We start from the raw sequence: 26,354 nt of genomic DNA, 5'->3' as shown, positions 1-26,354 counted from the left end.
GATGTTAACGTGCTTTCAATTATGTTTGTGCACTCACACGACATCGTGCAGCTCCAGTCTGGTGTCTGGAGAAGGGTTGATGAGGATATAAGACAGTCTGTTCCCCTGATCTGTCATCCCGTCTGACACAGGAAGAAGAGAAGTAAGTGAGGCCGGAAATAAAACAGGCAGAGGATATATAGCAGGCTGTGCAACATCCGGGCACACAGAATAGAGGCTACGTTACTCTGAGTCATCATACAGGAAGACACATTAAATAAAAACAGACACAAGCAGCGAACATAGATAGTTACAGAGTGGCTGGAAGAAGAATTCAGATCCTTTACACAAAACACTCCAGGTGAAAGGAAATTCAGAGAATTAATAACGTTCCTTTACATTTTTAAAAAGGGGTTTATGGATAAATCTATTTTAATACTCTGTAGGTCAGAAAATACAGCCAACAACCTTACAAAATCATTTTTGGACTAAAATGTTTTATGCATCAGGCTATGAATGATGGATGAACAAACCCCTTTGTATGAAAACATCAGCATATAGATGGGAATAAAACTGGACAGTGATATTATCATGAAAACATCCCCAGTTAATCACAAGGTTTCTGATAGTAACAGAAACCCTGAGGGACAAAAGGAGACATTTCATCTGGCGCTCTGTTTTCTAAATTCAAACAAAACTGTGTTCACTCGGCACATGTCCCCTCTGTTCCACACATGAAAGAAAAAGAAGAAAAAATAAAATCTTTTTCACTCGGCTCAACACATGACATTTTTTGTTTTTAAAAACAAGTTTAAAAACATGTTGTTTTTTTTTCATGAAAAATTCACACGGCTCGACGCATGAAATGTTTTTTTCCCCATCAGCAATATTTTTTCCCTCTGTTTCACACATGAAATTTTTCTTTAAAAAAAAAAAAACTTAGAAAAAGGAGCACCAGAAAAAACATTTCTTGGCATGAAAACATGAAAAGAAATTCACAGTCACTCATCCCAAAAAATGTGTTCCATGCATGAAACAGAGTGAATTTTTTTTTTTTTTAATCAGTGACATTTTTCCCCCTCTGAAGAGCAGAAAACAGTTTCAGAACTTCAAAAAAGGACCACCAGAAAAAAATTTATCATGAGAAATGTTTTTTTAACTTAAATTTAAAAAAACTGACGTGTCAAGCTGAGTGAATAACTAATAAACTAACTAACTAATAAACTAATTACATTTCACATGTCAAGCTGAGTGAAAAAATGTTTTTCATCCATGAAAAAAAAACATCATTAATTCTTTCATTTCGTTGCTGTAGAGACACTAAAGTTAAAACAATCACCAAAACTAAGGTAAACTATCAGCAGAATCCTTTCACAGACTTACTGAATCCAGTTGGAGAAAGACCCAAGTGTTTCATCCTCGTTCGCACCAGAGCGTTGAGTTCTTGCCTCTCGGAGCGCCTGAACAGGGTCAGCCTCTGCTGGCTGATCCTCTCCGCCGCGCTGCCCGGACCCCCCTTGGACGCACTGGAGCCCCGACCCCCCTTCCTGCTGAGTCTCCGTGCCCACTGCATGCTCTTCCTCCTGAGCAGCGGGTGGTCTGAGGAGTGGGACGACGTGGAGACGGGCTCCGAGGAGGTGGAGTTACGATGAGCACTGGTCCGGGACAGCAGCGGCTCTCTGGGCTCTCTGGTGTCCTCGTAGTCTTCCACTGTGATGGATACCTGTGACTGTGACGCAATATTCATAAAGAACAATATATATTAAAAATATATACTTATATCAGGTGTTCTTGAATTGGTTTAGGACTCACATGTGCACTTTTGGAGGAAGCTCGTCAAGATTTTACTAATTTTAACTCAAAATGTCAAATCATGCTCGCTGCTTCTTCCATATGAAAACTTTTAATTTCCTCCTACAGAGAATCATCCTGCTACATTAAATCAGCTTTTTATCAGTCTGTAATTCCTCAAATGAAACTGAATTAATACATTCTTGTCATATTACAAATGAATAATGTACAAGATACAGTCTGTTGCATATACTGAATAGTCCAACACATGAAATATCTTTCTTATCCAACACAACCAAAATCAGAACTAACAACAGATCAAAACTAATGGATTTCATATCTGTCCGCAGCTTCATAGCAGTTTACAGGTGCTGACTAAATCTTGAAATGAAACATGTATGTAACGCTGTGATATAGATCACATGCTGTGACATGAAAGGTGTAAAGAAGTGAGTTTGCTTCACGTGACAGTCGCAGCCGACCTCAGAGACCGGAAGCTTGTGTGCCTCCGTCCGGTAGATGCCGATGGGAATGTCTCCATTGGAGGAGCAGAGTTTCTGGTAGAGTCTACCGTAGGTGCGGATCCACAGGTCGTCCTCTGTGATTTTCATCTGGAAAACCAACAACACAATAATTGGCCTCAAAAGCCACTCGGCAGTCGAAACAAACCGAATTATGTTCAGCTACTTACAGCGCAGAGGAAACCTGAGCCGGGCATGGAGTCTAAACCCAGCAGCAGCCTGGTGATGGAGATCATGTAGTCCTTCACAAACGACTGGCAGGAGAAACAACAGCAAACAGGTCGATAGAAATAGGTCAGATTCTGCATTTCGCCACACTGACAAACGGTATTTTGTTGTTGCGTTCATGTCTGAAGGGTGAAGTTTGAGATACCTGGTAGAGGAGCGTGTCCAGCATGCTGACGCTGAACACCTTCCCTGCAGCGAAGGGCAGGCGGAACATAAAAACCAGATTGGACCCCTTCTCCCTTTCCTTCTGCAGATCAAACACACACACACACACACACACACACACACACACACACACACACACACACACACCTGATTACACAGGTCTTTGTAGAGACGAGAAAACATGATGGATGTTTCTCAAATCCAGACAGATCGTGAGCATCATTCTCAGACATGCAGCTATGAAAGATTTATTTTTTTACCTTTTTAAAAACAGTATTTTTTAACACAGCCAAGCACCCACATGAGCGTACGCTGGGCTTAAGACAGTGTAACATTCAGGGGCTGAAGAATATAACACACAAACTGATATTCATGCTCACGGCCAATTCACAATTCCCTTTGCATCTGACTTGCCAGCTTCTGTGACATGGGATTAAACCAGATAATCTCAAAGAAAACACACACACAAACATGTAAAACCCAAACAAAGCGAAGGCTGCAGATCCACCAAAGGGCCTTCCTGCTGTGAAGCAACACTGCCTGACATTCAAAAAAAGGCTGTTATTATTCCATAATAATGTAAATCCCTTTACTGATTTGTTGATAAATGTTATTGATGCCTAGAGGGGAAAATTCATTAGCCGCCACATAAGAAGAGCAGCAATTAAAAAAAGCCACAGGCCTGTAATCAGTTAGAAATGTTGCAGCGTTAGTGAGAAAAAAACAGACTTTTTTCAGCTCGCAGCATTTTATCCAAACAAAGCAACATTAGTGATAGAGGGAACTCATTTCCAAAAAACAGAGAGAATACTGAATAAAAGATGCCAAACAGTTTGCTGTGTTCGCTCTCATTGTTTTTTCATCATGACCTCTGACGTCTGAGTTAAGAAGGAAAGAAGAAAAGTGGGATGTGAAGGTATGAAGCTTTTACCTTTTCCAGTTTGGACAGGGCCAGAGAGTAATGGTCTTTGACTTTGAACTGCATAAAGCGCATGTTTGCAGGGTGGGTGAGCTCTGTGATGATGCTCAGAGCTGGGAACAGTCTGTGGGGGGGAAGAAGCAAACAGGCAGAGAAAGAATATTGGGGATAAATAAAATAAACACTCATTTTACAGTTTTAGCATTCGTGAACACAGTTTTTCACAGCATATGCAGACAATTAGCACAATTCTGAAATCATAATCTTAACAAATTTACCGAAGATCTAAATCTCTCATGTTTTTCTTGCGGTAGATTAGAACAGGATTGTGCATCTTTTATGTTTTTTCCCCTTGTGTGCCTTTTATTACCGGAACTGAGATTCTTATTGCTGATAAAACTTTTACTGCAGCAGCTCTGTCACCATTTTTCATACTGGAAAATTCCATAAAATACAGACGGCTCATTTCTTTAAGATCACTGAGAGGAGAGCTGCCGTTAACGGGGCGTGACTGGCGACTGCATCGAACGTAGGCAGTGAGAAGCCACCAGCTTCCAGCTCGAGCATTCCCTCGTTAAATCCAAATTAAAGCGACGCCTTTTAGACGGAGAGCTGGTCCAGTACCTCCTGAACACGGGTAGACTCGGCATCTAACATATCAAAATGTAATTTGGGGCAGAAAATGAACCTCTGTGCTGATATGTAAGATACTGTGTGAGATTGCATAGAGAGTTTGAGCGAAGCAGACCTGAAGAGGGTCTGGACGTTGACGATGGTCTTCGCGTCAGCCATGTAGTCTTCCTCCGCGATCATGGAGCTCTCCTTGTCCACCACCACCATGGTGTTTGCGAACGTCACTCCGCATCGCAGCAAACTGTCCAGGCTGTGAGGAGGATTGATAGAGAAGCGTGAGCGTGATAGCAATAACGATAAATAATGAAATCGGTCTTTGGGCTGTCTTACTTGTCGATGGAGCCCACTGTGTAGAACACCATGGGGAACCAACAGATTGCCTCCAGGAAGTCTGCTTCAGGTCTGAACCAATCAAAACACAAATAGACTTGAGATTCCCACCAGCGGAGGTTTATACGTACCATGATGAAGCGCTAACGTCCCCACAGAGACGGAGGCCCCTCGCTCAGCCCGAGAAATACAACACAGCCGTACACACTGCCTGCAGAGAAAAGCTGAAAATAACAGCACTACACAGGAGTGACTCAGCATTTTATTGCCTTTTTATTGGATTCCACTCTCATTTGGCTGACTGTGTTTGTGTACCAGCCTCGGAACACGACACAGGATTGTGGAGCGCGTTGTCCTGAAAGCATTCAGCGTCTCACAAATCATCTTTACGGTGACTTTAAATAGCTCGGTTTTCTATTCAAGGAGAAACCGCATTAAACGCTAACAGATAACCTGTTTCTGTTTGAGGCCACATAGATGTACCGTATCCTTACACGCTCTCCAGCAGCAGCACGATGGGGTTGAGCTCCTTCCTGGGTCGGTAATAGGCCCGCAGAGGCACGATGAAGTTGTACAGACCGTTCCCCGCGCTCTCCGCCGACACGATGATCAATTTGTTCTTGAAGCCGTAGGACCGGGCATCCTCAAAAAGGGTGTGGTGACAAGCCTGGGAGAGGAGCAGAGTGACCACGCAGCCTCGGGTGAAAAGCAGTCAAGCAGTAAGGTAACCGATATAACCAAAGACGACATTCACGATTATCCAATTTCACAATTATTCTGATGATGGAAATTCACCACAATCAATTCATCCTGAGTCAACATGACTCAACAAATCTAATACCCTCCGAAACCCTGATTGTAAAACACAATTAATCTCAATCTTTTTTAAAACCCAACAATGAGACCTTTGATTTGAAATCAGTCAGTCAGTAGATACAGTATAATGACTACGTGGGTACAAATAATTACATCACTTAGTTGTAATGCAGCCTAGAAAACCAGGAAAAGACAACAATTATGCATCATCAGGATTCAACAATCATGATAATGATATAATATCAGTATAGTTGCCAAGAATGAGCAGCGGTCTATTGAAGTCACATACCTTGTCCATGCGCAGGCAGCAGAAAGGCATCTTTTCTTGAAGAAGGTGGCACAGCGTAGGTGAGCTGCCGATGTATGGAGAGTTCAGCGGGTATCCCTTCACCCACCTGTAGCACAAAGCAACAGTTATCTCTGAACAACACACACAACAGAAACACAAACACCATCTTCATCACTTACTCGCAGTGTCGCCCCCACCAGTGGGCGCTCTCGTCCTTGTCACTGTCCTCCTTGCCCTCCTCCCCGACCTCATCCTCTGACTGGTCTCCCAGCAGGTCAAAGGTGGGGTTGTTCACACCGTCCACCAGCTCCAGGACGGGGGCGATGCTGTGCCGCCGCTCCTCAGCTGAGTCTCCCATGGCAGGCAGAGCCAAAGTGTTAGCACCACCCATCTCCGTCCTAGAGCTGCTCCTGCTTCCCCTTCCGCTGCCCAGCCCGGTGCTCCCAGCGTCCTGGCCTTCTGGACTGCTGTCGCTGGAGTCCTGCAGGTCGATGGCCACCGTGCCTGGAACATACACAGACAGCCACAGTGACTATTGAAGCAGAGATGATGGTAAAAGTTCAAACCCTATACGTGATGTGTTTGCACAGATCCCTGAGAGTGTGTACTGTGGTGAGATGGACAGTTTCATCATTGTCCACCAGGTGGTGTGTTTGTAAAACCACAATATCTGACATTTCTGTTCATTTGGCAGTTGCTCTTATCAAGTGTGACTTATTATCAGATACATGATAATTCAGTGGGAAAGCTATGAATATTTTTAATCACCCCGATAGGTTTCAAAATGTGAGAACTGAATATTTTTGACAGCTGCGACTGTGCTGCTGTCTGAGACGGTTTAACGACAGCCTTGCATGTTTGACCAACATAGACAACTGCAAACAGAAGGTCAGTGTGTAAATGTTACACAGTCTTTGTGCCGTGCCCATTTGACCGACCCATGCTGGCGATGATACTGTGGACTGGCAGGCGAGTGAGTCCGTGGTAGATGGTTTGGTGCACTCCCCTGGCATTTCCTCCCGTGCCGCCCCATGATGGCTCCCTCTGACCCCGGACAAAAGCTGAGTTCTCCTCTTTGGAGATGTTGATGTAAAAGCACGTGTCAGAGGCCCCCATGATGTGGCAGGGACCAGGGTTCAGCAGGATGTTGGTGGTGTCCAGTCTGCGTACTCCGATCAGACATACTCCATACCTGCAGGCGAGGAGACAAGGTCAGCTCCGAACCGTGCAGGTTGGTTTGTGCTCACATGTCTCGGCTTTTTAACCTTATGACTTACTTTTTGTGAGCATGAAAGGAGGCAAAGGTGAAACTCTTGCCCTGGTATTCCCCAAAGAATTTGCTTTCATCCAGGCGGATGTGATGCACCTCGTTGGCAGAGCAGCGGCGGTAGGTTCGGTGCCATTGGTCCGCTGAACACGCGCCGCCCTCCCTGAAAACGAAAAAGAGGATTGATTGGCCACGTGGGGGAAAGACTGACCTTTAAATCATGCAACACAAACCATCAAGCTCAGCGCCGGGGCCACGTCAGGAGATTTTACATTCAAGGCTGCAGATGTGACGTCTTACATCTGCCAGTGGAGCTGATCAATACTTCAATCACAGGGTGTTTTTGGACAATAGGCACCAGATGTACACATCCACAGTTAAGTGGACGACATTCTTCTCGGGGGAATATGGCTTTAGCTGCGAAGGCTAAAGAGGTGATAACAGGAAGCAAGGGTGTGTGGGGGCAGCGTGAATGTGGGTGGCCTGCGACAAAGAAGCCATTATATAAACAAGTGTTATAGCGACTTTGCAGTTTACAAGTGCACGGCAGGGAAGAAGGAGGAGGACAAATTCTAGTTATGTAGCATTGTCGCGGCCAATAAACCAAATGACATCAAGTCCAGATATAGAAGCATACTTACAAAACACATGAATGTTGAACTTAGACACAAGTTACAGTGTTGTACTTCTCTGACACATAACACTTATGTTCAACCGTAATTGAAACAATCTTTAATAACTTGGATTTGGCTCTTGTCTAGTTGGATTTGCGTGGATAAATGCCAAGGTGTAACCCGAAGAGATCTGGAAAATAAATAGTCGTGTTTTTCAGAGGCCGTCGACTGTCAACTCTTTAAGCACAATAACAACAACAAAAACAAATACAATTATATCGAAGTAGCATTATTTTTGTCATGATGAACACAAGAAGTAACTAAGCAACTGGGATCTTGTACATCAAACAACTGGTGCTGGTCACTCCGGCATTAAATTTAATTCCTTGGAGTGTCACCCCCGCATTGTCACTGAGGCTCTGGGCTGCCGTCCGACCCGAGCCGCCATCTCAAAGCATCTGTGTTTGACGACTTTGGGATGAGACTCGATAATCAACGATCTTTCTCCAGGACGTTTACATTTTGTTGCTTTCAGTGACACACTTCTTTAGAGCTGCAATAATTAGTCAATTACTGGATCATTTAATTTCTGTTTAAAGCGAGAGAAAAAGTGTAACATTCCTAAATGAATCCTTTGTGTTTTGGACTGCTCGCTGGAAAAAAAGATGAAAAAATAAATGTGAAGATGTCACTTTTCTGACAATTTACTGACTTAACGATTAATCACTTCATTGTGCAAATAATCAGCAAATTGAATGATAATGATCTAGGATCAGCATATAACTAAAACTGTGACTGAACCGCCACACAAGACTCATCCATATTGAATCTTTTGCCTTCGCAGCTTCACACATCTGACATGCTGTCTGCAGCCTGCTGTGTTCACATCTGGCGATTTCTGGGTATCTGAATCCAGATCTGTCAAGCCCTTAAAACAAGCTGACAATTTGAACATCATAGGTTAAATTAATCCTCTTAAGCACAATTTGGAAAACAAGCGATTTGTTAAAATCTCATCGACTCACACGGCATGTAAACGGTGGAAGCTCACCAACATTTTGAGTGAACATTCAACACATGGAACACCTGTGTGAATACAGATTGGGTGCGATGCGTCCTACCTGTTGAGGGCTTGAAAGGCGCCGACACGTTGCTTGAAAGGCTCCTGGGGCGCCGTTCTGTAAAATGAGTTGAGTGACAGTGAGGAGAAAAGAAGCAGCTCACCTCTGTTCACCGAACCACCGTATATTTAACTGTCAAGACTGTAAGACCAAACTACGGACAATCAAAAAAAAAATAAAGTGGGAAAGGGATAAAAGAGAGCAAGTGAACTCACTGTCCTCTGGAGGAGTGAATCAATAGAGTGATGAGTGTCGAGGTGCCAGGGCACACACAGTTTAGAGCCAGCATGGCGTACTTAAACTCTTCTTCACACACCACATGATCTGCAGACAGAGGAAACGACCCGGGCCACGCAAACACCCACATTAGACTTCATAAAACATTATAATCTGAACACATGAATGCTGCAGTGATATAAAATGTGACTCTCAGACTCTCCTGGCCTCATGCAGTGTGTGGAAAAAAAAGTTGATGGTTTTAGCTCGTTAATACAGATTTAAGTAAAATAAAAGGGTCAAATGAATTAAATCCTTTTCCAGGTCTCATTTTCCGATGTCTGTGCTATTCAAATGCTGTGAAAGTATGAAAATGCTCAGTCCACACAGAAATAAACGCAGCCCGTATTCAGATATTGTGCCTTTAGAGAGCCGTCAGGACAGAACTGATGCAAAAACACACCGATGGTGCCCGAGAGAGCTGAACAGCTGGAGCAGACTAGGCTTTTTAATCAGCTGAATAGAAGTACAAACCTGAAAATGAGCGACGTATGTGACCTCTAAAGGGAGCCGCTCAACTCAGGGACAGAAAAATGACACAAAAGACAAATGACACGAAAGATTTGACTTATTATCCCTGGTAATATGTAGCCAGGAAGTTTTAACGTTGAGCCAATTTAAAACCTCAACATTTTGAATCAAAACTGGTAAAAAAAAAAAAGAAAAGAAGCAAATCTACATTTGAGAAGCCAGAACCAGAAAGCGTTTGACATTTTTGCCCTGTACTGTACACAACTTAAACAGCAAGTCAGGTTCATTTGAACTTAATTAACTTAATTGGCTGAATGTTTCAGCACTAGCTCAAAAATCAGGACAGAAACATTAAAAAAAATAAATAAACAAAAACATGTTTTTCTGGGGAAAATCCTCTGAAAGGTTAACAACAACCTTCTACTGATGAATTATTCTCTATAAAAAAAAAACCTGTTGTGTGCTCTGTGGCTCCTGCAAACACTGTCAGCGACTGCAGCTTACGATCCAAAGACACGAGCACACACACTATAAATTGTGTCCCTCTTTCATGTTGTCGCTTGATGTTTGTCTAACACAAATGAGTCAAACAGACAGCCGCGTCGGATCCTCCATCATCCTCTTGGCCACGCGTAGACACACGTCCTCCCTTTACTCCCGTGGGATCAATTGTGTGTCACGGCTGTGGCCCACCGCTCAGATTTTGGGGATGATGGGAAGACCGAGCAGCGACCCAGTGATTCAGCGACAGCCTTATTAAACCACCTTTCACTCACACACACACACACACACACCATCAAACACTTAATGCAGCCCAACTGGCCCAAACTGAGCAAACACAGATGAGAGTCCTCGTTTACCTGTTGCCGCACAGCCTCCCTCTTTGAAAGGAAAAACCAACAGAGCGATTAATGTCTGTAGTAAACCAATCAATGACTCGGGCCCAGGGAGCGACCATTTCCCCTGCTGTGCAATTGTTGATTGCATTATCTTCAGTGATGAGCGAGCAGGCGTATTAGAGCTTTCTTGTTAACCGACAACGTGGAGCGAGGTCCGAGAGAGCACGACTCGTGCTTAGTATTAGAAAATAATTGGTGACGAACGTCAGAGCCTGACATGAAGTATCAGACTCAATCAGCCGCCGGTCTGAGGAACAGGAGGCCAGCGGAGATGTAAATGCAGTTTTTAATAAATCAGTCACATCTGCGCGTGTCTGAAGCTGAGCAGGTGAGAGACATGACAATCAAAAATGCTGATTGTGGGTCTAGTTGTGGTGCCGATGTTCTCTTGGCTCAGAACAGGACATCATAATGCAGCTCACACAAACACACCGACTAGCCTCTTGCTGTTCAGCCTGAGAAATTTGTTTGAAGCTGAAGCTTTTAGCGAGCAACAGGCATCTAAAGCCTGCGGAGGAAAAGACGAAAAACACTGATGGTGAATCTGTGGAGCAACAGTAATCATTACTGTTACAGTCACACACACACACACACACACACACACACACACACACACACACACCGTCTCTCTCTATGTCTTACATTCCTAACTCCCAATCCACAGACACTGTGGTCACACACTAAATTGAGTCTTTTCTTTTCCAATATCCAATTTCCAGTGTCCTTCTTAAACCTCTCCTCACCACTGTGATCCCTTCAGTTCACATGTTCTTACATGTCTGCTTCCCATTCATCACAGCCTTCCATCCAGCTCTGTATCCTTTAGGTGCCTGGACTCAGACTAGGAGAGAAACCAATTACCAACCTCGGCAAACTCAGCGTACACACACACACACACACACACACAGTCGCCCTCACTTAGAAGATCTACTTTTTTTGTATCCATCTCAGAAATGTGCGTATGTGTGTGTGTGTGTGTGTGTGTGTGTGTGTGTGTGTGAGCCGATGTGGTTATTTGCACCCTCTGCAAGATTGCAATTACAACCTGACCACAGGTCCCCCGGTTGAGCTAATTAAATCAGTAGGCCATTCTAGCTGGAATGAGTCAGAACAGCAACAGCGTGCGGCCACAATGAGCCGAGCTCAAGGGGGCGACTGGCTATTGTCGTTCAAAACATAAACTAGGAAGAAAAATCAATTGACACGCTGCTCCAAATCATGTTGTGTTACTCAGACGCTTCAGGGTTTTCCTGCCCTGCTGCAGCATCATACCGACAGATCTTTCTTAATGAACGCTGGGCTGTTATTAAGCTATTCCTGCGGATCAAATTAAATCTCGTATCTTGCTCATTAATGCCTCCCACACTAGCACTTAGTGACTATTCTCCAAGTGGTGTCAAAACATGGTGTCTGCACAGTAATGCCTGTGTAACGTATACTGATGTGCTCTCTGAGTCCACCTATAGCGACTGCAGGATCAGGAGGGACATCATAGTTGGCAGAACTTATGGGTTTTACGTGTTTAAAGCAACATTATGTGAGTGTTTTACGTTAGAAAAACAGCTCTACAGTCATTTTGATGGCATGTAACAGGGAAAACTGTCCCTTTGTCATTCCTGCTCGGCACCCTGAGCACCCGTTCCCTTCAGGGTGGATGTCCTGTAGAATTACAACTGCACAGAGCATCGACAGGAAGTGGGTCTGATCTTTACCACATGAAGCAGACAAAAACTACAAAACTACAAAAACAAATTGTGACAGAGACACGAGTTATTTCTCTGACAAACAAATTGATCAACCATTCAACAGCCACTTCTTTCAAGAAATTAGTCTATAAAGCGTGACATGATGTTATAATTACAGAGTTTGACTGTGTTACTATGTCAAAATACTATCTTCAAGCCCTACTGGATTTCCTGGTGCATTAGCTGGTTGATCTAATTGGTACACTGGCAGAGGAAGGAAGTCAGTCAGCGATTCATTAGCAGGTGTACTGGAGTTTAAAACCTCTAAGTATATGTGCACTTTACTGTGTAAAAATACTGAATTACTGTCCTGAAACTGTAGTGGAATAAAATCATGAGCAATATAAAGGTTTGCTTGACTTCTCACTATAACCCAACAGAGAATTTCTTACTCAACATTGAATGGCTGTTAGTTATTTCATGAGAAACTGTATCTTATTTTAAAATAAATGTGTAGAATATGTGTAGACGGCCGGCACTACGTCAGTGTAATATAATACATCAAAGCCAATCACATGCATGTTTAAATGGCTGTCTGGCTGTCTGAACAGAAGCGGGAGTTTTGGCCACACAGAGCTCACTGATAATAGAGAACGGTTGTTGTCATGGGTGAACATGAAATTATCTTTCTACCTCACAGTTCCTGCTCCACTTATAACAAAGGCTTCGGTCTGGCTGTGCTTAAAGGTGTTTAAACAGCGCTGCGGGGACAATGAAGGTTTGCCTGCGGGGAGAGCACGTCTACAAGGTTAGCACAACAGCAGAACTCATCAAAAGAAGGGGATTTTCTTTGCGAAGGTGGCAAAGTACAACATTAATCATTGATAGAGACAGCTGGGATGAGGGCGGCAAGCTAGAATTGAGTTTGACGTCCTCCAGGGCTGTAGGCAGAGAGATGTGTTAGAGAGAGGAAAGGGTGAGAAAGAGTTTGGGTCCTCTTCTTTCACTCGTAGATGATTGACTGGCATCTTCTGTTGAACAGGAGAAGAAGGGACTCTCTCCAGCAGGCAATGCAAAAACTCACAGAAACCCTCAAAAAGGCTTACAGCCAAGCAGAGCCAATCTGTCCAGCACTTCTTCAGGAGTGGGAGAGCTTTGCTGCTGCACAGGCACGCAGATTTTTCAGGCTTATGAATTTAGTAGAAACACTCGGGTAGAAAATGAGTCTTGACAGCTGATGACCTGCACTTTAAAAAACAAAAAAAGGACAGGAAGGACAGCTCATGACACTGCAATGCAACCCTGCAGCAGCGAAGTAAAAATGCTTACCTATCCTCCCTAACCCATCTTTTACAATGCTGGGCAAGACGTCAGGTGACAACACACACACTGAGCAAAACCCCCCTGTCAAACTGGGCCAGGAGAATGAATTTTTTAGTAGGTGTCATCCCATTATTTCCTGCATCCTGACACGATTAAATAACAGTAGTTGCATCGGAACGAGACGGAGAAACACACCTTCAAGCTGACACCTCAAGTCACAGCCAGAGTATTTGATTTCACACTCCCTGCCCACCTGCAAATTTGACGTGGAACTTGTTCTCGGGCTTGAGAATCTGGACGTAGAGGGGGCAATTCGGAGCAAAGTCTTTCACTGCCCAGGCTCGGAGGATGGTCTGATGATCCTGAGAAAATTGGAGACGGTGTTGGACAGTGTGTAAACAAGGAGAGCGAGGGAGAGGGAGAGAGAGCGGAAAAGTGCGACAGAGAGAAAAATGTGGAAACCCATTATTAGCAGCATCAGATTGTAGCTCCACTCTAATAATCCTCTTAAACCACTGACTGCATGGAGCAATTGAACGGCTCTCACAACGTTTCAGAGTAGTGCACTTCTGACATCCCTATACAGAGAAGTATTGGAGGCTACACAGAGCACACAGCCATCGAGACTGAAGTGACTAAAAGCAAGCCTGACAGAGTCGTCGAAAAGTCAGTCAAAGAACAAACAAGACAAGGCCAAAGCGGCTACAGCTTATCCTGCAGTGGAACATGTACGTCTGAACCAGATGAAAAGGCAATCCATGTGATAATTGTTGAAAACTATCACTAAATATCTACATTATCAAACACATGTGGCTGCTAGATAAAAAGTCAGGGGATCAAGACAAGACGGTGGGATGAAAGTCTGGACTAAATATCATAACGACACAGCCGATAGAGAGGCAGGCGCGGACTGTTTCAGTGTCCCACATGGGACCATATTCTGGTGGTATGCACGACTGTATAATACCATCCCTGAATTTCCAATGAAGTGATGTAAATCCACTTTCATGTTGCGTCACTGATTTTCTTTTAAGGCGGTGTTCAAAGCTAATAACAGGAAATATGCAAAAAAAAACCAAAAAAAAAAACATAAATCTGTGACTATGAGTGTCAGGCAGGAAGTCTTAATGTGGACGTTCTGCAGGGGTCATGGGGGAAGCAGACGGGGGAACGTACGGCAGCGATACGGTCCACTTCAAACCGGTTACTGAGGATGAAGCAGGCCTCGGCGTCGTCCATCCTGCAGGCAGTTAGTGGAGCACGTGGTCATGGGAGCAGGGGAGAGAGACAAATAAAGAGAGAGAGAGAGAGAGAGAATCAGGAAGCGAAGAGGAGAGAAGACACAGGAAGGAGGGTGTTGTCATGTTATTGAGGGAGGACAAAAGAGAAAAAAAAAGGCAGGACAATAGAACAACAAACAAACCAATGTGTCTTTCAAGCCCACGCCGTTTATGGATGAGATAGTAGGAGGCGAGGAGACAGGGAGATTAAACATACAGGCTCCTGCTCCTGTTCCCTCCCTGCGACAGAGCCAGCCTGAGGTGCTGCTGCTAATATCAGAAGCCGGGGGGTAAACATAAAAACAGCAATACGACTCAAACCGCAATTACAGCACTTACTTCAAGGCCGTAGGTGCTGCAGGTATTAATTATGAGCTCCAGACTTATTCCTGTGTTTCGTGTCTCAGCTCTGCTCTGAGCTCTGAGTTTTATTTTTTGTGGAGACAAATCTGATAGATAGCAGGGACGCACCGATATATAAATCAAACATCTATAATGCTCGATATCCGCATTTTTGGACCGCAATCAGTCTTTCAGGGAAATAACATGACATCCGTTTATCTGTTGTGTCACATCAATAACCCAAAGTGTGCCTGCATAATTTAATACATCTATAAAATCAAATAAATGCTTTAAAGCGAGACTCTGTGGTTGTTTATTGTGACTCACTTGGCCCTCATCAGGTCTTGGTCTTTGAGGGCTGAACCCTGAAGGTAGATGACTCTCTGGGCCCACAGGGGCACATGAAGGACCCTCCTAACCTGGACATCCATCTCTGCCGGGCAAAGGATCACCACATAGTAGTCCTACACACACACAAACATGAACACACAATTTGTTTTTTCGGCTGAAGGGCAGTCAAGCGAGACATCAGCAAGAAATCTGCTGAAACTAGAGGAAATATCTCACTGACTACATTCAATCTGAAATCATTTGACCGTGAGGCATTGCTTGGTATGCAGACAGGAAATTTGTTTTTAGTATCGCTGTCAAAATGTATAATTAAGTTTTGATTGGTTGCCAGTCTTTAAAAGAGGGTGTTTCATAATACGAGCTTGCCAGAAGGCAGATGTTACAGAGGTGGCAGTAGAGAAGTGGCCTCTTGAGAGTGGTGCACCGCACAGAGGACAGCACAGAGCAACTTTTTTTGTTGAGACTGTGATTGACAAAGAATGATAATCATCCTCCCTGAAGTGTTTCAGGTTAATTTCTGTCTGAATCCATCTGCTTGGCGAACAGAAGTGAAAGCTGCGCCCGAGGAGAGGACTGGCCAGAAACCATGAGGACAAACAAAGCCACTGCAGCTAGCGTGTTGAGCTCACTGGGCTTCATGTTTGGCCTGCAATGATTTCTTTTGTTGGTGTCTGCAATCGATGCATTTGGGGAAATGTTGTGGCCTGTTGGTAGCTGATACAATCAATAGGCTCGGAGGTAATTAAATGCACAGTATGTCATTTCTGCAGCTGGGGGTCTTGAGTCAAAAAACAAAGAAAACACAAGATGTTGTTTAATGACATTGAGATGTAGCCCGGTGTCATGAGAGATGTCGGCCCAGTCCTCTACCATGGAAGGAACCATTATGGTTCGAGGTGTTACATTCATTTTTATTTCGTCCAAATAAAAACGCTGTTGAGTAAACAAGTGTTTTGAATCCATGTGACCCAGATTACTATAACGGATCAGTCATAACCCAAATTACCGAAATTAGAATAGAATAAAGGAAAATGCACTTCAACACACAGGCAACGACTCTGCAACGTACACGTGGAGATTCCCATTTTTCGGGTCATGATCACGTCCATGGTGTCGCGGGGTGTTGCTGCTGGAGCCAATCCCAGCCTTGTCTCAGGGCGAGGGCAGGGTACTCCCTGGACAAATCGCCAGCTCATCGCAGGGCCCTCACTGATGAGCAATGTGGGGTTCAGTATCTCGCTCAAGGACACTTCGACATGCTTCGACATGCCCGGAGCTGGGATTTGAACCAGTGACCTTCCGATCACTAGTCGACCTGCTCTACCCGCTGACCTACAGCCGCCCCCGGGTCATGATATTTTGCTAAATAAACTGAGGGGGAACTGGACGTGTGGTGTGGTTCTGAAGATGCTGCGAGACTCATCTGAAAGGCTTCATTACTGGGATGCACAAACATGGATGCACCCTCAAGCAAACACACACACATCTGCTCAAATATGAATAAGACAGCAGTTCAATCCGTGCTAATGCTGAATTAATCCTCTTCTTTAACCTCAGCTGCTCGGGCTCCTGAAGAGGATTACAGACAACAAACACCCACAAACTGGAGACCCCCCCCCCCCAGCACCCTTTTGTCCTACTTGAAACCACTTGGAGAGACCTGTAGTCGGGGGTGGGCGAAGAACTCATTGAGGAAGTCCATAAGGAGGTCGATCTTGAGGCAGCTGACGCACAGCACCACGTGTTTCTCCGTCTGCGCCCTGTAGCGGCTGTAGTTCCCGCCAGACTTCTGCCGCTCCATCCACAGAAAGGCCAGCTGCTCGAACTGCATTCAGGATGACACAAACCACATTCAACAGATGGAAACTGGATTAAGCTAGCTGGAATACAAGAGAGCGGCCAGGTGGAATATGAAACAAAAACAATGCCTCGTACTGTATAGTGTTTCCGTTTGATTAGAGAGACGGTTTAGGGGAATTAAGAAAGGGAGGTGGTTGAGTGGAACACGATAGGAGAGATCAATAGTGGAAGGCCGTTTACGGAAACAACAGTCGGACTAAGAAACATTAGAAAAAGTCTGTGCATGATGGATGGATTGTGGGATTTAGAAAACTGACTTACTGAATAATACCCAGATAATTTACAGCGAACACACGATTTAAACTTATTCAAAACATCATTTACCGCAACAGAATGTAAAATGTACTAATTAGGGCACAGACAGCAAAAAGGTTATTATCGAAGATTCAGGTTAATTTACACAAATCCAAATGATTAAATTTGGTCAATATTTCACAGACCGATCTCTTATGAACTGGATCTTTCCCTCATCTTAGCCAAGTGAATCTTAGAGATAACTTTGTGAGAGTTTGACAAAATAAAAATATTGTTTCCTCGCCTCAACTTAAGTGCTTCTATTGCCTAAACCCACAGACTAGATGTGGATCCAAGATTCGGGTTTGACAGGTTTTTTATGCCTGCTGTCCACCCTGAACTCCTCCGGATCACATCTGCAGGGTTTTATTCACTCAAAGAAACATGCTGCAGGCACAAAACAACGTCGTCCTGAAAAACACTACCAGAATCCTGTCAATTATATTGGATTACAATTTTCACAACTTGCTGTGATACTACCTTGAAAAACCTCAAAAGATATCTGATCTTAAAGCAGCTCTCCTGTATGCATGCTAAGTATGAAACTACTCCCAGCAGCCAGTTAGCTTACCTTGGCATAAAGACTAAAAGAAGTGAAGGACATCAAATAAAAATCTGTCTGCTCATTATATAACACGTAAGATCTAATTTCTAATCTAAGTGTAGAAATGACCTTGTTACCTGTGGACAGAGTCAGTTTCCCTCTTTATGCTAAGCTAAGCTGACTGGCTGCTGGCTATAGCTTTATATTTACTGATTTATAGACACGACAGTGTCTCTGACAGAAAGCAAATAACCATGGCTTGCCAATCATTTTTGAAGCTCCAGATCAATAATAAAATACCAATTAAAACAGAAGTAATCCGCTCTAGCTGTTGTGAAGCACCTCATCATTCACCTCCTGTGAGCTCTCTGTACACCCGTCGACCTCATTATCACTGAAGGCAGAAAAGGATCCCTCTCTCCTCTCACTCTGAATCTCCTCGGCCGTTTTAACTGTACCAGAAAGACCCATTATGATGCAACTTTGTCTCACCCTGTGAAAGCAGGAATAGCGCAGTATCCCCAAAATCCAAACTATCTTTTTCATGCACAGTGGCGAAACATTCACTCAATTTCAAGTGACTTTTTTTCCCCCCAAGAATGTTCTTGATTTAAGCAACAGGAAGCCGACACTAAACAGGTAATGAACTAATGTATTGAACCTGCACTGCCGGCTGTGATGGAGATCCACAGCTCATAATGAACAGCTGACACTGTTACTAAGCATAAACCTCAGCCGCATCAACAGCGTTCAACACACACTGTTCACTTGTGTGCTGTTTTTCTCCGGGAGGTTAATCATTTTGCAGCAACTTTGAGCTGAGACAACATCTGCTTGTTAACGCTGGAAAAAAATCATCAGGCCACAGTGTTTTATTCATGTGTATGGCACCTACTTTGGTAGATTTGTGATGTAACAAACAAGCTTTTATTTTTGGTTTGGAAAGTCTCCAAAGTGGTGAAAATGAACTGCAAACAAGAAAAAAAATTACCTAAATTGTTGGCTTCTTAGCTTATTTTCAAATCAATATCCATTTAAAGCTAAAAAAAAAAAATGACAAAATGACTCGTAAAGTGGCAAATTTCCTGCAGGAAAACAAATAGAGGCAGCAATAAGAGAATGACAGAAGCTAGATCCCGATGGCAGGACCAGAGTCGGGCAGACAGACTCACAGACACACTGGGTGGGGTTTGGGTTAGGGCTAAGGGGGGCCAGTTTCTAAATGTCAAGGGGTATTTATGGATGAAAGATGGGGAGAGGGAGTGGGGAGGATGACATGACATCCATGTTGCTGAAGCAGAGGTCGGCATTTCTTTACGAGTCGTGTGAATTCAGCGAAATTATATTCAGGCTTTTGTTTTTGTGAATTATTTATTTATTTTTTCTGTGCAGATATTTGCCAACGCCCAGCCACAGCTGATGGGAAAGACAAAAACAGAGAGAGCGTGTTCAATAGCCTGTTGATCACGCGTGTGTAGGATGCCGCCCTACACCTACTGCTTATGTGACGAGATAAAAAGAGAAAAGGCAATCAAAGACGAGTCGCGTCATTACAAAAGAAATCCAATTTACAGCGACACAAGGATGTCAGTAAACTAAATCATTTGTGACTTGTTTATAAGTCGTGTGTGAGTGTCATTTCCTGCCCAGAGAGGCCCTCCTCTGACAGCTGGTACAGTGCACACACACGCACACACACACACACACACACACACACACACACACACACACACACACACACACACACACACACACACACACACACACACACACACACACACACACAGAGGAAATTCCTCCCATTAGCACTTTTGCATCTTTTGGGACACTCATGTAAGCGAGTTACCTCCGGGACACAAGGTTTGCACAAAGACGAGGAGCAACCATGAGGATACAAACTGACAAGTTTGTCATATGACCAATGTTTGTGTGTGTGTGTGTGTGTGTGTGTGTGTGTGTGTGTGTGTGTGTGTGTGTGTGTGTGTGTGTGAGAATGAAGATCCCTCCGTGGAGATGATAAATGACAGGAGAGGGATTTGGGGAATTGAGCGAGTAAGGAAGACAGGCTCGCTGTTCTCTGAATAAAAATAGTGTTGTAAAAGTACGTAGGATGCAGTGAGTCATCACATGGATAAGTGTGCAAGGGGGAAACACAAGACTTATGAGAGAAAACCGTAATGAGCATATAAAGAAAACAAAATTGTTTTTTTTGCAAATTGAAAAGCTATCCCATAAATTAATTTCAGTGATGATTGGAAGATCTTGTTTCTGTCTTCAAAGGCACATCTGCTCATTTTATTTGAGACCATTGTACCTTCATATATATTGGCAGACAGCCTGGCAGAGCCTGGTTGGTTAAATTGAAAATAAAAGATGAGGCAGCTGAGATGGATTTTTCCCTTCAGAGCTTCTTGACTTAGAAATCAATGAGGGCTTTTTAAAACTCACTTTTAAAAGTGCAGTACCTACATATCAAAGGGGAACTGCTGACTGCTGTTCACTATACTCTTTGATGTAGCTATCTTTAGCTGTGGCTAGTGGCTGTTATCTAGTTAGCACAGTCAGCTATACAGCGAGCTGCATTACAACACTGGACACTGGACTGTGACCGACTTTGGCCAATCTGAAGACAGGGGATACAGTACGGAGGTAGTCTGCAGTAATGGTTGACCAAAAACTAACTCTATCGCTTGTTTAATTCGCCTTCTGTGATCGTCCTACAGGTTAGCGCTACTGTTTCTCACCTGGATGGGAAGCACAATGAGCGCCACAAAGATCATGATGACCACCAGGAGCTGCGAAGGCCAGATTTGGGGGGTTACGTCTCCAAAGCCCACCGTGGAGAAGGTGACCACGCAGAAGTAGAGCGAGTCGAACAGGGTCAGATTGTTGCCCGCTCGCTCGAGGTGTTGGATACCGCAGATGCTGATGGGGGTCGACATTATGGGAAACATGGAGATCACAAGAAGAGGACGCGATCAGCGCGGAAAAAACAAGACTTCATATGTTGGGTGAATTACAGGTGCTTGTGAGGGACATTTCACATAGAGAGCTGTATGTAAGTCTGACTGTGTGTGTGAGGGGATGGAGAGATTCATGCTTGAGTGCATATGTGGGACAATATTATGTATTTATATATATATATAGGTGTGTGACTGCACACTGCGTTTATTATGTTCTTTAAGGGATAATTGAGTCAACAGGCAAATGTCAACCCTGAAATGGTCAGAGAGCTTAATTCATGCTGTGTGTAGGATCTTCTGGATTAGCTCAAGCTTTCACACCAGATACGCAGGAAGCTGACACATCCTCCACTGCACTTTAAGGAATCGCCAGTTGTCATTTCAGAGCACTATCTCAAGCTTACAGTTACCAATTACCTCTCTGCTCTCTGTCTTTTCTCTCTCCTAGATCCGAGAGCAGCAATTTTTACTCTCCCGTCTAATTTCTTCAGCATGATTCACACAGCTGCTTGGTTTTTCAGCTCCTTTCCTGACCCTTTCCACGTCTGTGACGCTTGTAACATCCTGCCTCTCTTTTCCACCTTTTCTTTCCTGGTTTGCCAGCCTCTCATTTCAGTGTCAGCAGCGAGAATACCCACCATGTGAACATGAGACAGACCAGCGTGCTGATGAGTATCACCACCTGGTTAAACATGGCTGAGTGCGTCCTCTGTATTGCCCTGTGAAGATCATTCTGCAGAGAGACAGACACATGTGAGTTCAGGTACAGTAAGTGCTGCATTGTTGAGGAAGATAGAATGCGGTTGAGGATTAGTAGGAAAAAGACAATAAAAAAGATGGATGACATATAAAAACGCACTAAAAAAGGGAGAAGCGAGGATTGTTAGCTGCATGTCGAAGCTCAGATGGAGGCTGCGAATTTAAGAAGCTTCAATAACAATCCTGAAAACTCACGTTTACATGTTTAGTGACTGATTTACCTTCATGGCAGAAAAGGCTGGTGAGCTGAAATCGCAGAAACACACAGAGGGACAAGTGCATGCCAACAAAACAACAGAGATGTTCAGATGAACCTAATGGGAAAATTGGATAAGGAGACGGTCCTTCACTCACTATCATGTTCTCCAAAGCGTGTTTGGCCAGCCAGCAGTTGAGAAATACAGGGATGAAGAGGTTTTTGAAGGAGGGCAAAATCACCTGTCAAGAGGAGAAAGCTTCAGTCTGCTTGGCTGAATGTCTTTTCACCTTTTTTTTAAAATATGTTTTATACAGTCACAGGATCTCTTGCAAAGACAGAGGCTTGTGTGAGCATGTGCATGTTGTGATATCCTTTATGCATTACAGTATTAAACATGTTCATGAAGGGAGGATGGGACTGCACGTGCTCAGTAAGCCTACATGACAACTACCTACAAAAATATGCAGGCTTGACATTCAGCTATCATGTATCTAAATGTATTATACAGTAAATAAACACATTTCCATGATGATTTTTAGAGGTTATCCTAAATAACACTACATTTAACTACATAGTACACAAGTAAAAGATAAATGCGTACATGAAAGACATTTTAAGAGAGACTCTTCTGGGCTCTTCTGATTTCTGTATTTTGTGCCTTCTCGTCTCGTCGCACTCGTGATATAAAACACACAGCTGAGATGTTGAGAGCAAACTTCACATTTGTTCACTTGTATTCTGGTTCAAGTCCATCACTGGACTAATTTTGTTAGAGTCCTCGCTGTGTCTTATTCCTTTGAATCTTACGTGGGCGGGATAAATCCGGTCTGATAATGTATCAAAATAAATGTGCCCACGAAATTGCTCCGGATTGCGTGTTGTCCTGGTCGACTGCCGGTTTGCATTTTGCCATCAGGTCAGAACATTTATCCACTATAACGTCCGTAACTATGATGTTGAATAATTCATAAAATGTCTATTTCTGACTTCTGTTTATAAATAATATGATAAACAGACTAATAGATGAAATAAATGTATTTTTATATTCTAAAACATCCTCTTCCCCATATCTTTCCACTCACAGTGATCATGAAGGGAACGGCGCTGATCATCTCCAGAATGAAGGGGACACGTAATACTTGCTCCCAGACGTTGCCCTGGAAACAGAAACCACACACAGGGTCAGGGAACTCCACTGTCATGGTGACCTTAAGGGATTACCACATAACGGGCATGATTGTGGAGAACGGAAAACGACAAATTGAGTAGCTTGTGCACCATGGAATAGATCAGGATGTGTTCGGGTTAAACAGCTCCATTGTGCCCTTTGAGTGCAGCATTATTTACCATTCAATTAAGATGTCAGCCAGTGTTTTTTTTTTCTATGTGTCTGCCACCTACATATGGCTGACCTGAATCTGGCTAGTGTAGGTGGACAGGCACAGGGTATGTCCACAGGAATCAGTCAACTCTAAATGCTAAGGCCTCTAGCCTCCAGAACAATCTGCAGAGGGAGTCCTTTATAGGCTTATAGTGTCAAGTACATCAAAGGCAAGTCAACCCGTTGATGGATCACCCCCCCGACTACAGCAACACAGGGGCCGGCACTAAAGTTTTTCTGATGTGTCAGTAACAGGCTGGTGCTTGAGGTGCGCTCCAAATGCAAGAGGAGAAAGGAAAACTTCAGTTTAGCAGGAGTGTGAAGTAGTCAAACACTACCTTCAAGTATTAAATGCACGCACACACACACACACACACACACACACACACACACACACACACACACACACACACACACACACACACACACCACACACCACACATAGCCACAGACATCACGAAAGGCTTCTGATTGTCTGCTGGGGTCAAAGAGTACCTAACGCACCTTGTAGCTGAGGTACACGAGCAACATCGTTTCTGAAAAGCTGATGAAAGCCACAAGCACCTGCAGAGAGAGGGAGGCAGAGTTATTGAGAAATTTAGAAATGCAGACAAAGGGAGAGCAGACAACATAGAGGAGTCAAGACAGTCGGAGCAGAGAGAAATTAGGAGTCGCAGAGATGGAAGAGAAGAGCGTGGGTGGAATCAGTAGGCGTGCTGATGATTGAGCTTCAGAGGGAACAGGTTTAAGTGAAGGAAGACACAGTCCAGTGTCTGTTTGTGTACATATATGCATGTGTAATCATACTGTAATGTCAGGAAACAATGAACTGATTTCATGTATTAAGGCTCTCAAATCATGTGACGTAAAAAAATCAAACGCTGATAAAAAAGTGATGTGCAGACATGTGTGTGAACAGACTGAGGCCTTGTTTACACAAGAGCGTGCTGATCGATCTGACCTGCAGTGCCCACAGCGGTAGAGGTCTATCCACCCAGATGATCAGTTTCCTACAGTGTGGAGGACAAAAAAAAAGGAAAGAGCAGCAGAGAGAGATGTGGCAAATTAAAAGACAAAAAAAAACAGACTGAGAAAACGGACAAAATGTTAAAATTCTTTGCTGCCAAACACAATGGCACGCCTGACACGAACAAAGCTCATGACGCTCAATAACATTGAATTATGCTGTTTACAACTGAACAGCAGCGGCGTGCACGGTTGTTAATGTGCTCATATTGTAGGAAAAAGGTAATATTCATACAATCAATGGAAATTTACAGCTCTATTGTGAGAGAAAGGCTGTTTTTTTTTCTCTTCTTCTTTTTACAAAGACACCCTGGGGCTTATCATGGCTGCTTGCCTGCCAGCACTCTCATTTGCTCCTACCAGTCTGCTGCCTGGAGCAGGAGGCGGCCCATCCCTTTCCTGAGCTCACTCTGTCAGGCTCCTTATTCATGTGGAGCCAGAGCTTAGCCAGTGTCACCAGCCACCAATTAGATCAATAGGTCCCTGAGCAGGAGACATGGTGTAGCCTCAGGTCCGTGTGCACTTCCTGGTTGCTCTCCCCCTCTCTGCTGTTGTAGATCACATGCTTTATCTCCACTAGATCACTGCTGATTAGGCTACACAGGCACTACATACATATTATGTTGACAGCTAATCCATGCAGCCGGGTTGTGACAAATGAATGTGGTTCTGTAATGCTCAGTATCAGCATTGTGAACTGCTTCAATTAAGTGAAGTTGCATTGATTGTGTTATACAACGTTTCCGACCGGTGGGGCCATTGTTGGAGATGCAGGTCCTCCGGGGTGTGTGGTTTCATGGGCCTTGTCTGCAGGCTGAAGCCATCACTCCTAATTAGAGACTTACCAGTCAACCTCACTGCAGGGACGCGATGAATTGTTTTGTTTGGTGCAGTTCACTCCGCTCACACTGCAGGGGGACAAAAAAGACAGCAACACAAAAACAGTGATGAAAGTAACCCCTCGTCCAAAACTGGACTCAGCTCAGTCCAAATATCTGATTACATTCCTGATTGCATCCCCAGCCCTCTCTTCTCTTAACATCATCTCACCTCCTGTCCTCTCATCTGATACTCCATACACACTGTAATCTCATCTACTCGCTTGTCGGGGCTGACAGAGATTTTGTTTCACCTCATTAAGCCCCCCGTTCTCAACATTTTCTCTCACCAGTCCTGTCTTCCGTCTTGTGGGTTGTCCAGCAGGACTCTGACGATGTAGAGGAGGCAGCTCAGCACTTTCAGAGCAAAGTTAAACATTCGCACTCGCAGGCCTGCAACGCAAAAGGAAGACAGTTAATACAAATAGCAATCAGCAGCCACATTTTGTAAAGCAACTCCTCTTTGTCTTTTTTTTTTTTTCTAAAGATGGTAAGAAGAGTTTTAAATATTCTTCGTGCATAATTTAAAAAATCTCTTTTAAAGCGCCGGAGGATTGTTTTAAGTAGGGTAATGTTCTATGCACCTGGAAAAGAAATACAAGTATTTAACAGAACATTTTATATTTATCTTGACTGCTTTAGTTATTCAACTCCTTACAGCTACATTTATATCACTCTTAAAAAATGTTACCTAAGCTGTTATGAATCCCTTCAAAAGAGGTGAAAGCTATAATTACTTAATATTAAACAAAATAAGAACAAAATAGACAGGTATCTCATACAAGGTACATGTTTATATTTACATATATAACCTTGACAAAATAGTTGGGACGATGTGCAAAATGTAAATAAAAGCAGAATATAATAATTTGCAAACGAACTGCGTTTAACGAGTTATACACAGTTCTTTGTACAATTATGTGTTTGACAGGCTGGTGAAACTTGCCCCATCGCCTGTCACACTCATCATGATACTATGTTAGCATATTTTAAAATTATTTTTGAGTTTGTCGTTTGTTGTTTTTGCACCTACAGACGACAGCAAATTCCCCATATGTGAGAACTTACTTAGGAATAAAAGTGATTCTAATTTTGATTCTGATACAGTTGATGAATAATAAAACATTAAATAAATTATCTTTGTTTATGT

At 43.6% G+C, this 26,354-nt stretch overlaps 1 protein-coding gene across 4 annotated transcripts in view; it reads right to left on the bottom strand.

The window, feature by feature from the left end:
• The window catches only part of LOC119013477 (potassium channel subfamily T member 2), a 41,738-nt gene that overhangs the window by 1,809 nt on the left and 13,575 nt on the right, over positions 1–26,354 (bottom strand). The window contains exons 3-29 of one of the 4 annotated variants that reach the window (XM_037088036.1): positions 25,495–25,597; positions 25,172–25,234; positions 24,262–24,310; positions 23,805–23,864; positions 23,002–23,076; positions 22,075–22,158; positions 21,600–21,694; positions 20,743–20,923; positions 16,961–17,125; positions 15,277–15,413; positions 14,504–14,567; positions 13,581–13,689; positions 8,889–8,997; positions 8,674–8,730; positions 6,949–7,101; positions 6,610–6,863; positions 5,851–6,175; positions 5,672–5,777; positions 5,061–5,233; positions 4,567–4,638; positions 4,352–4,486; positions 3,616–3,727; positions 2,665–2,766; positions 2,462–2,545; positions 2,253–2,381; positions 1,363–1,708; positions 38–122 (exon numbers count right to left, since the gene is read on the bottom strand). In XM_037088036.1, the coding sequence (XP_036943931.1) occupies positions 38–122; positions 1,363–1,708; positions 2,253–2,381; positions 2,462–2,545; positions 2,665–2,766; positions 3,616–3,727; positions 4,352–4,486; positions 4,567–4,638; positions 5,061–5,233; positions 5,672–5,777; positions 5,851–6,175; positions 6,610–6,863; positions 6,949–7,101; positions 8,674–8,730; positions 8,889–8,997; positions 13,581–13,689; positions 14,504–14,567; positions 15,277–15,413; positions 16,961–17,125; positions 20,743–20,923; positions 21,600–21,694; positions 22,075–22,158; positions 23,002–23,076; positions 23,805–23,864; positions 24,262–24,310; positions 25,172–25,234; positions 25,495–25,597 (3,427 nt within the window). The other 3 variants (XM_037088037.1, XM_037088038.1, XM_037088039.1) reach the window with 3 other exon arrangements.

This window comes from Acanthopagrus latus, chromosome 23 (assembly GCF_904848185.1).
Source record: "Acanthopagrus latus isolate v.2019 chromosome 23, fAcaLat1.1, whole genome shotgun sequence".
Lineage (NCBI taxonomy): Eukaryota > Metazoa > Chordata > Actinopteri > Spariformes > Sparidae > Acanthopagrus > Acanthopagrus latus.
The sequence above is the reverse complement of the archived record's forward strand: the minus strand, read 5'-3'. Positions and strand labels throughout refer to the sequence as shown.